The sequence below is a fragment of the Myotis davidii genome, unplaced genomic scaffold, assembly GCF_000327345.1.
Source record: "Myotis davidii unplaced genomic scaffold, ASM32734v1 scaffold323, whole genome shotgun sequence".
Taxonomy (NCBI): Eukaryota; Metazoa; Chordata; class Mammalia; order Chiroptera; family Vespertilionidae; genus Myotis; species Myotis davidii.
This window is the reverse complement of record NW_006295491.1, coordinates 5,930,363-5,941,357: the sequence shown is the minus strand read 5'-3', so window position 1 is coordinate 5,941,357 and position 10,995 is coordinate 5,930,363. Positions and strand designations below refer to the sequence as shown.

Genomic DNA, 10,995 nt, shown 5'->3' with positions numbered 1-10,995 from the left:
ACCTCAATGAGAAGCAGCCTATTTAGTCCTGGTATTTAAAGGCAAGCAGGATGGACAGTCTCCCCCTGGCTCTGTCCACGGGTCATTGGAGCTGGTAGAATACCCTGCTTCTACCTAGAGTGGGGGGGGGGCAGTTGTAGGAACAGCACCTCATTCAAGTCCAGTGTCTACCAGGCATTTTCCAGGACAGAGGTTTGATCATCTCTTGCTTTAACTCACTGGTTCTCTTCTACCTTGATCAGTTCTTGGAAACATCTGGTCATGGGGAGGGGGGCTCCTTTTGAAGCTCAGAATCTTGCTCATGGTCCTAGCTTTGTCCTAATTCTTAAAGATCAAAACTTCTGTGCCCATAATCTCTTTATGCAGAACTTAAAGATTTACTATAAGAGGTAAGGGTTAAGTCATCCAGCACTGATCCCCTGCAGGCTGGTGTGGTGAGCTGGCACGGCCATAGCATACTCAGCCCCAGGGCACCTTATGTGCTGCACCAGCTCAGCCAGGTTCAGTGACCCTGAGAGGGGACGGTGAAGGATTGAGAAAAGACAGACGAGAATAAAAGCTGTCCTCTCTGATGGAGAGCTAGCGACAGCGCCACGTACTACAAGCCATGTCTTTATTTTATAGCCAGATTCCACGAGGCAAACTAAGGGTGTGATCAAGATGTTTACAACATTCTTGTGGGTTTCCATTCTACTCAGCTACATGCACCTGAACTCTATCAAGCCCATCTTACTCGGACACATGGGGACACATGTTCAGACCATAGGCTCAAGCTTACAACTATAGCTGTTGGCTATAATTGTGCTGGGAAGGCTCTGCCCTCCAAGCTGGGACTTGCACGTGGCAATGAGAGGACTGTGCCCTCTCATTAGTCTGAGGCTTGAACCTGTCCAAACACTGTAGCCACTCTCCACAGGCTGGTTTCCTAGAAAATAAGATGGACTCTAAGAAGGTTCCAAGGAAACCAGTTAGGCTCAGTGCTTTAAAGGAACTCAATCCTGACCTACTGCAAAGGCTTAGCCCCCAGTCCCTCTCTCCTGACAGGGGAGAGGTTGTTGCTCCCCTAACAGTGAATGCCTGCGTGGGAAATCTTGCTATTTGTACGCTATATCCCATGGCTGCAACCCTAGGCACATACCTCAGCCCCCATACCTTTCCCTGCACCCCCTCTGCAGATTGTGCATGGGAGGGACTCTGTGACCTCAAAGCCTGGGCGGTGAGCTGGCAGGATATGGCTGGTATCAAGGCTCTGCCACATCATATTGCTATTCTGTCTGGCCCCAGATCACACCAGGAGTTGGACGATACTTCCCTAAACATACAGCATCCAATGAAAGGGCGGTGGGGGACCAACACTCCTGCTGTAGGTCCTGTCTCTGGGAGCCATCTTTGAGCAGTGCTGCCCAGCAGGCACGCTGTGAGTGCTTCTGACCAATTACCTTGTTAGCATGGCAATTGTCCCAGCAAACTGGGTGTCCAGCCAGGCCCAGACCATGGCCTCTTGGTAGCAAGTCAGGGGACTGGAGGTAGATTAAAGGCCAACAACTGAGAGGAAGAGTCCTGCTGGTGGCGTTGTGACCAGCTTCAGGATTGCCAGCTAGTAACCAAGAGGCATTCCAGTGTGTCTCCAAACACTACCCTACTACTGGTGCCCTCTGGGCCCTGGCAAACCACACTGACTCACACTATTTCAAATCTGTCCAGGTCAACATTAATTCTAAGACCTGAGCAAGCTAACCAGGATAACTCTCTTTCCTCAGTCGCGGGGAGAACTTGGGATCAATGCTGTAGATCCTGGTTTGCCTTTAATCAATCCTTGGGCTAAAGCACAGGTAATGGCTTTCTGAAATAGGTGGTGTGCACTCCCTAAGCTGTTCCAACAATGGCTCCCCCTGCCCGTCTTCCGTGAACATGATCAGCATCTGGGGCTATCACCCAACATCTATTTCTAATCCTCCTCCTGATCTCCCACAGGCAAGTTCAGACTCAAAGCCCATATGGGTTGGAATAGAAGAGGGTGGTCCCAGAATGAGAGATGATAATTAGAAGCTGCCCATTGGAATTGGGGAAGGAGTGACAGGACAAAAAGCAGGCAGAAATTAAGGGTTAATTTGTCCAAGTCTGATGTCCCTCCATGCTAGCCTACAAAAGAGACTGGCCTTCTGCAGGGCTTTACGGAAACCAGCTGGTCCCTAGTACTAAGTCCATTAATGTGGTAAAAAGCAAAGTTTGGACCCAGATTCTAAATCATTGGAAGGGGCAGAGAAAAAGGTTCTGGTATTTGCTCAACTATAAACATTGATGTGGTCAACACTGCTCTAGTTTACCAGCTCCCAATAAAGCTGCAAGACCTAGACCCAGTTCCTTGATCTTGTCAGGGAAGGGTTTGGGGCTACATCTGATCACTAACGCTGCCCTGGCAGGAAAGGACTGCAGTTAAGGTTCTGCTATATCATCGTGTTTTCATTGTCCTTGCCCCTGATCACACCGGGAAGGAGCCAGTGCTTCTCTAATCCTGTCTTTTAAAAAGCGCTCTCTCTCCCCAGGTCTGACACCTGAATGGGCATATCTCCTATTGATCAGTGTCTGAGGGCTTTCCCCAATGCTCCAGGCATGGCATGAATGCTCTCTGCCTCTTTGCCCTGTTTGCATGAAGAAGTCCTTACAAATAGGTCACAATTCTGACCGAATATATAGCCACTGATTTGCACAAGTGTTTGTCAGTCCATGACTAGTCCATGTCTGCCACCCCAGCTACAGTCAAAATACCTGCCCTGAAGAATGAAACTGCCAGCCCTTGAGTCAGTGGAGATCAGACACCCTGTACAAGAGGGCCCATCTTTAGCAGCACTGGGGGGTTAGAACCTGTCTGCTGTGCTTGACTCTGGCCAGGGGGCTCTGGGTGAGGCTCTGGTCCCATATGTACCACTGGGCTAACCACTGGCCCTGATTGTACTCAGGTGCCCAGACCCTGTGACTATGGCCTCTGCTGAAGTTCATTTGCTCTGTGGTTCCCTGAGGGTGCTGGAGCCATGCCCTGGACTGCAGCCTGCTCGGTTGGGCCCTGACAGTCCGCCTTTTGCCATCTGCCGGCTGGTACCCTGCTTTAACCTGAATGGCACCCCTGGAATCAGGATGCTGCCACCTGCCCCTGATCACAGCTGCCACCTAGCTGTTGCTGTGGGGCCCCCATTAGCTTGTCTAGACCAATCAGATCAGATATGCGGAAGCTACACCATTGTCACTTCAGTGGGAACCGTACAGCCAGGTAAGTCCCCATTCCACTCTAGCCACATATTTTTGATAGCTCTATTTTACTTCCTTCATGAAAATTCTAAAATTATAAAAGCTACACCAGTAATTTTCACCATTGCTAGGTACAGGACACCATCAAAGGCAGTCTCTAGAATTTTTCATCAACACCAACTCAGCCACTTTATCCATCAGGCAGTAAAGGCATGCTTCTCAGGGCCTATGAACTGATTAAGCCATAGAAAAATAATTCAGATCTGACAGAAAGTAGTTGCAAAACTAAAAAACACAACCTGAAAATAATTACATAGTCAAAATATTCGATTTACTATGGAATTATGCTCTATGGTGGGACAGCTAAATGTAAGCCAGCCAACGACCTGCTCTCAGGGCAGCCGCACTCTAATCACATTTCCCAAATGCATCCTCACTCTCAGCCACTAAAATGATGTGGGCAACCAGGTGCCATGGTTACTGATCAAGATTACTAGACACTCCAATAATAAGGATGAGTAAATGGATGAATGGATGAATGAATGAATGAATGAATGAAGCAATTAATAAATCCTCCAATAGAAATACATTGAAAGGTTTAAAAAAAAAAAAAAACAGAACAAAGAAACCAGGAGTTGTTTACTAGGTATTGACTTTCAATTTTGCAAGATGAAAAAGTTCTGAAGTCTGGTTATATGATAATGTGAATATACTTTACACCACTGAACTTAGAAACAGTTAAGATGGCCAATTTTGTTATATAGTTTTTTTACCACAATAAAATTTTTTTGAGAAGTCGTACCAAATATTAAAAATTATAAATGAATTTTTTAGAAAAATTCAGAATATACTTATTAGTAGCTATTTGAATCTTACCAGACCACTTTAAATTTTCATCAATGTAGCCCTGACTTAATCACCCCTTATTTTCTGATATTATTTCTTATTTATTTTGTGACTTCTGTTTTGGGACCAGTAACTGACAGTTTGATTATTTGATTTGTCATTATAGGTGACAGAATTTGATGGCTTCAATTATAAAAACAAACCAAAAAGCAATTTTTATTTTATTCTTTTAGGGGGTTCCCATAGTTGACAGGAAAGTGCAGCATTATATTTTAGCATATAATCCTCAGGAATTTTTAGACTTAGCTCATCATAAAAGTAAAGCAATTATTTGTTTGTGTAGAGCAGGGTCTACTAGCAACAGGCTGTGAAGCTAGCTGACTAATATCAGTTCCAACACTAACTAGCTTTCCCTCATTGTGCCAGTTTCCTCATCCTCAAAGTGAAGATAATTTTTAAAAGCTTAAAAAAAAGTATTTATCTCATCTGTGAAATGGGAATACTAGTAGTAATTTTTAAAAGCTTAAGCAAAAATTTCACTTTGCATCTTACTTTATTTAAGCAGGAACTTACCCCATTTTTACAAATAGAAAAACATGATAAAGTATTTTTGTCTTCAGATATATTTTCTACCCACTATCTATAGATATACAAAAGGCTAAGCAACCGTCTGACCATCTGACCAGCCGGTAGCTATGATGCACACTGACCACCAGGGGGCAGATGCTCAACACAGGAGCTGCCAAGCTGTGGTCACTTGGTAGTGGCAGTTTGGTTCTCGGGTGACACACCCTGGAACCAGGGAGGAGGGAGCCCGGTTCCTTGCAATTCCTCTTGCACTCCAGGACCCCTCGGGGGATGTCGCAGAGCCAGTTTTGGCCTGATCCCTGCAGGCCAGGCCAAGGGATCCCACCTGCTGGAGGGACCCCGCTTACTCGGCAGATGCCCTTTGAGCTGCGGCACTGGCCCAGGTGCAGCCAGCTGGGGAGGGACCATGAGAGGTTGGCTCCAGGGGGTGTCCGGCCCATCTGGCTCAGTCTTGCCCCACCAGCCACTGCCTGGGACCACCCGCATTAATCCCTGCACCAGAGGGACTAATTAATTTCCTTTCAATGTGCACGAATCTGTGCACCAGGACACTGGTCCTTGCATAAATAATTATAACTTAAATTTCTACTTGCAGTCCTTATTAAACCACAAACCACCATACAACATATGTTTCTGACAATTTTTTGTTGTTTTAGACTTTGGCTTGTCTTAAGATAACATTGTTAGCTATGAAGTTATTTTTAAAAAAGAACATTTCCTTCAGAAATTACTATAAAAATCATGATGGAGCCATATCTGAGTTTTTTAGATATTTTTTGTTTTTTGTACAGGGGCACTTGGAAAAATCCCCATTTTCACACATGAGAAATTAATTTAAAATGAACAAAGAAAGTGCTAAAAAAGGAAAAACAATTCAAAATGGTGCAGCATGTTTGTGAATGAAGGATGAATGGGGGTTGGGGGGAGCTTTCTCTTTGTGATGCTGCTGGGAACTTGAGGCTTAGCGCCGGGGCTGAGGTCAGACACAAGCAACGCTGAAGGTGAGTCCGTAAGTCACACCTTTGCTTTTGAATCTCGGTAACTTATATTTCTATAAAACCTCAGGTCTTTTTGTCGACCCCCACGTGCCTTCTGATTGCCTGGACTCTGGATCCTCCAAGGCACCCAAGGCATACAGGCCGGTGGCCACTCACCCTCTTCCTCAAAGAGAAGTCCCATGTGTCCGTGCGCCTCGGCTTCTTTCTTCCCACCGTCAATTTTGATCAGCTCAGCAATCTCAAAACATCGCTTGTAGAAGTGGTTCCTTACCCACTTGTCTTCAGAATTATTGAAGTAACAGGCCAGAGCATACAAGTTATTATAGACATCTTCAAAATATTCTTCAAAGAGAGAAAAACATCATAGACTGCATTAGAAGAATGACACATCCCTTGGAATGGCAAACCGATACAGTGACATGTATTTTCTATTTTTCCTTTAAAACATGATTCACTACATTTAAAACTTGAAATGCAAAACTTAATGTATATTAACTATGAAAGTAGTTGTATTAATTAAAGAATATGCATATGAGGAAAGCAACAAAAAATCTTCCCCCAAACTTAGCACATGTTAGAAATGAACATACCCTTTGGTTGAATCACTAGACTTTATATATAAGACAAAAGACAACAACATATAGTACCAATGTGCTCAGTGCTTTCAGAAGAAATGAGTATATGGTTATCACTAAAAACTTTTCTCACTAAAGATTAAAAAGTAAATACAGAGAAAGCAAGGTTTCTTAACTATGGCAAAAGATAATGTAAATAATGTAAATGAAAATGGCAAGGTTTTCACTTAGAAGAAAAACAATCAAGAATGAGTGGATTAAAAACTGTGACACATCTACACAATGGAATACTCTGCTGCTATAAAAAGAAGGAACTCTTACCATTTACAACAGCATAGATAGAACTGGAGAGCATTATGCTAAGCGAAATAAGCCAGTCAGAGAAAGATAAATATCACTTGATCTCACTCATTTGTGGAATGTAATGAACAATATAAACTGATGAAAAAAAACAGATCCAGAGACAGAGAAACATCAATCAGACAGTCAAACCACAGAGGGAAGGTAGGGGAGAGTGGGGGTAAGGGGGAGAGATCAACCAAAGGACTTGTATGCATGCATATAAGCCTAACCAACGGACATGGACAACAGGGGTTTGAGGGCATGAGTGGGGGGAGTAGGGGGGCAATGAAGGGATAAGGACATATATGTAATACCTTAATCAATAAAGAAAAGAAAAAAAGATGACGCAATAAGCTCCCTACACTTTCTAGCAATATTTCCAGCCATAAGAGTTACCAGCAACGCTAAGAAAGAGTGAACTTCTATGCTTTTGTTTTCTATGAGTCCTTTTTTTCTCCTGAAAATGCATTAATACTAGTCATCCCTGTCACTCAAACAGTATTAGTTTATTAGTTGTTAGTGTGTTAAAGCTACCCTTTCCCCTGAAGTGGCATCTGACCTATTTGTACTAAAAAAAAAATATGTATTAATCCTTTGTGAATCAGTCTTGTAAATCCCACTGTCATCAATCATAAACTTGAATCAAAACATTGTGTGTTTATAAATTGTGTCTCAATCCTGTAAACTCCAATCTATTGGTGAATATGAACAAATTCAGAATCCTTATGTCTTTTTGCCTTTGTGCAAAAAGCACACTTCTAAATATGTGGTAGCCTCTGGATTACCTTTCCAAGGATTTAAAAAACACACAATCATTATTATTCACTGATATATTCCTGAAAAGATTACAATTGTGAAAAATATTTATACATTGCCCACAACCATTCCTGTAAGATTAAAGCTGAATTGCTTAGAAAAATTGAAACTAAGCTTACTAGAACTGTACATAAGTCACTCCAATGTTCCAAAAGAAATTTCTAAACCAAAGTCATTCCTTTACATATACTGCTTCATAATTCCAAGGGAAATTAGATTTACCTCAAAATAGGTTTTATACCTAAAAATAAAGTAAAACTAAAAAGTTTTTCCCTGTCGGCCTCCGGAGAGCCATCCTGCAGCAGCACGGGTGAAAATTGGAGACTAACTTGAGGTATTTACTTCAAAACCACGCGCTCATCTCAGAGCTGGCTTCTCCCATGTGCGATCTTCCCATTCTGCGTCTTCTACCTACTGTGAGCAGAGCACTAAAATCTTTGTTGTAGTATTTTATATTCTTTGTAGTATTTAGTGATTAGAGAGTTATTTTTAAAGCCTGTAATTAAAATACTTCTTCTCTTCCATTTTTAAAAGTTATATAATGAACTTTTAAAAATATATGTAATGCTGAAATAACTTCTATTTTTCAGTAATTAGGCCTTAATAGAAAAACATTTCTAACATTTCATAAGTAAAGTTTTCTGTTTTTGTTTTTTTTAGAATGAATGATATGAGCTATCAAGATAAATGGAATTTTTTCAGAGTAATAAGTATAAAGGGATATATTCAAGTTTTTAATCTTTGTGTGATTCAAATATATGGCTTGTATTTTTCACATTATAAACAGCCTTTACCCTCCTTGAATTATCTGCAGGTTTATTTATAAAATAAAAATCAACTTTATTGTTCATTTTTATTTAGATCAGTATTTATTAAGCTACCTAAAAAAGGAAATTCCAAGATAAAATAAGTTTGGGAAATTATCTTGCTAATTTCCCTCCTTCAGTACATACATTGGCATGTTAAAGGCTCTGGTAAGTCCTGCAATAAACCTACCTGCCTGACATTAATGTTAATTCACATGATGTTTCTCAAACTTATTTCACCAGAAAATTATTTTTGTTTTGCTTCACATAAAACCTATCAACATCCTGTGGAACTCTGCTTGAGTAGAACGTACTTTGAATATCCTAAGTAAATGTTACCAGAAAAAAAAAATTGCTAGTTAACCCTTGGCAATAATTTAAAGTGGGCGGTGAAGGCTTGGCGGGGAGTGGGGGGGCAGAGAGGGGGGAGTAGGAGAAGGCAATGGAGAAAAAAAGAGACATATGTAATACTTTCAACAATAAAGATTTATCTAAAAAATAAAGTCAAGTGTAAATCATGTTTGAATTATCTATTGATTCAGTTGCCCATTACCATTATTGTCATCTCTTCTCTAGCCCCATGGGGGCACGGGGCCATAACCATGATGTTACAGATGGTACAGAGATTACTCACAACAACGGGTAATAGAAGAAACATTTTCAGGGACAAAGGAAAACTTCAACAAATGGAAAATAATCCAAAAAGCAATGACTGGCTTACTTTAAAATACTTCTTTGCTAGAAAACAGAAAATATTTTGCAAAATAATTTAAGTAAGTCTAGATTCCTGTTCTGGAAATCTCAAGAGACAGAACTGACCCCAAGGTAACTATTGTTAGTGCCACAGCTTTGATAACATGAACTTCATGGTAACTCTAGAGTGATGGTCTTTTCAATGAGAAGAAATGCGGATGCTCAGAGATATGCTACTTCAGAGTAAATGTCTCAGATCCCATAACCATATGCAATGGAATCTTGAGGTACTATTAACAGAATTCTATATATTACCTGAAGCATGTGTGCATGTGTGTGTATATGTATGTGTGTGTGTATGTGTGTGCGTGTTTAAGGATTTAGGATTAATCCAAGTTAATAAGAGTGAATGTGCATATTCCTTACCCATTTCCTGGGATAGTCTTATCTTAAGTAACAATTTTCTCCCAACAAAATTCATGTGTTAGATGTGAAAAAAAAGTATACAAAATTTTAAAAAGAACATATAAATGTTTTATATGTCCTGCAATGGAAGCATTTCCAATAATATTTATTGCAATAATTTTAATTTTCTCTATTTCAAACAGGCAAAAGCCACTGCATTATGATGGAGATAACCCTATAGAAGAGTAATTTTGGGGAAGAGGTAATTTTGTTCCATTTAACAAATGCAACCTTGGTTACCATGGATATATAATAGACCACTCAATAAAGAAATATTTATTTTCATTATTTATACCATGTATATAAGATATTGGTTATTATAAAATTTGGACTTTGCTAATTTTTGGAATTGGAGAAACATTTTTACTTATATGTATAGTTACTTTTCTTTAATAAAAGATTATAAATTAAAATGTTTTCTACCTTAAAATGGACTATTTAGCATTTTTAGTTTGCTTATCATTACAAAATGCTTTATGATAAGTTTCTCATATTAATGACACTTTCTGAAGTGATGTATTTGACTCATGTTTATTCTACTTAAATGAAAGCCTCTATTTAAAGCCTTTAGTGAATATGATGATTCAACTTGAAAAAAATGACCACTGGGCAAATTTAACCTTGATCAATTTTATTTTCAGTGTAAATATCACTTCAGAATTTGTGGTTGATATCAGTATGTAGGTTTTTTTAAATAGCATTTTTTATTTATAAAAGTTAATTTACAGAGAAATTGTATGTAAATAACATTTTAAAATTTGCCTAAGTATTCTATTTTAAAAGTCAATTCTACAGTTAAATTCTTCTCATAATACAAATAATCACCTCCTATTTGCTCAATCGCTCTCTCTCTCTCTCTCTCTCGCTCTCTCTCTCTCTCTCTAGTTCACTTATGGTGGTGGTGGTAGGATTTTTGTGTAACTCATATTTGTAAGTCAGGTCACAACCTGATGAGAAATACATATTGAGTCTACTATGGATGTTGAAAGACTTCTTGCTATCTTCTGATGCTGTTTCCATGGCCCCATCAATTTCCCCCATTGTAGCATTAAGTAACAAAATGTTGCTAATATTTTTTCATAGAAAGGCCTGAAGTGAAATGTAGATATTGTCATGGTAGGGCATGAGCTTCTCTCTTTAGGTCCTATGGTACTTTCACACAAGAAGTTGAAGGAAAGAATAATTTAGAATGCCAAGTGTATGTCAAAATCTAGGATTTCCCGTCTTTGATGATATAAAATGACTAATTTCTAATATGCAACTAAGAAATACAAATGACAACAACATCAGTACCATAGTAGAGATTAAAATATTTTCTTCAATACTTGAAACATAGTGACTTTCTGGAAAATCTTAGGACACACAAAAAAAAGAATATGTTAGAAACAATGTGATGAAATACATAAAATTAACAATTTGATTTGCAGCTTTTAATTCTTCTCACTATCTAATCTAATAAAAGAGAAACATGCAAATTGACCGAACCTTTGCTATGCCCCAAACCAGGCCCACCAGCCAATAAGAGCAACTATATGCAAATTAACCCAACCAAAATGGCGGCCAGCAGCCATGGAGCTGGAGCAAGCAAAAGGCTTGGATGCCCCGGTGATGGAGGAAGCC

General features: G+C 39.7%; 1 protein-coding gene across 1 annotated transcript in view; it reads right to left on the bottom strand.

The window, feature by feature from the left end:
• Positions 1–10,995, bottom strand: part of TTC29 (tetratricopeptide repeat domain 29) — a 148,514-nt gene that overhangs the window by 109,443 nt on the left and 28,076 nt on the right. The window contains exon 6 of the mRNA XM_015568061.1: positions 5,835–6,020. Within this exon, the coding sequence (XP_015423547.1) occupies positions 5,835–6,020 (186 nt within the window). The remainder of the gene's footprint in view (positions 1–5,834; positions 6,021–10,995) is intronic.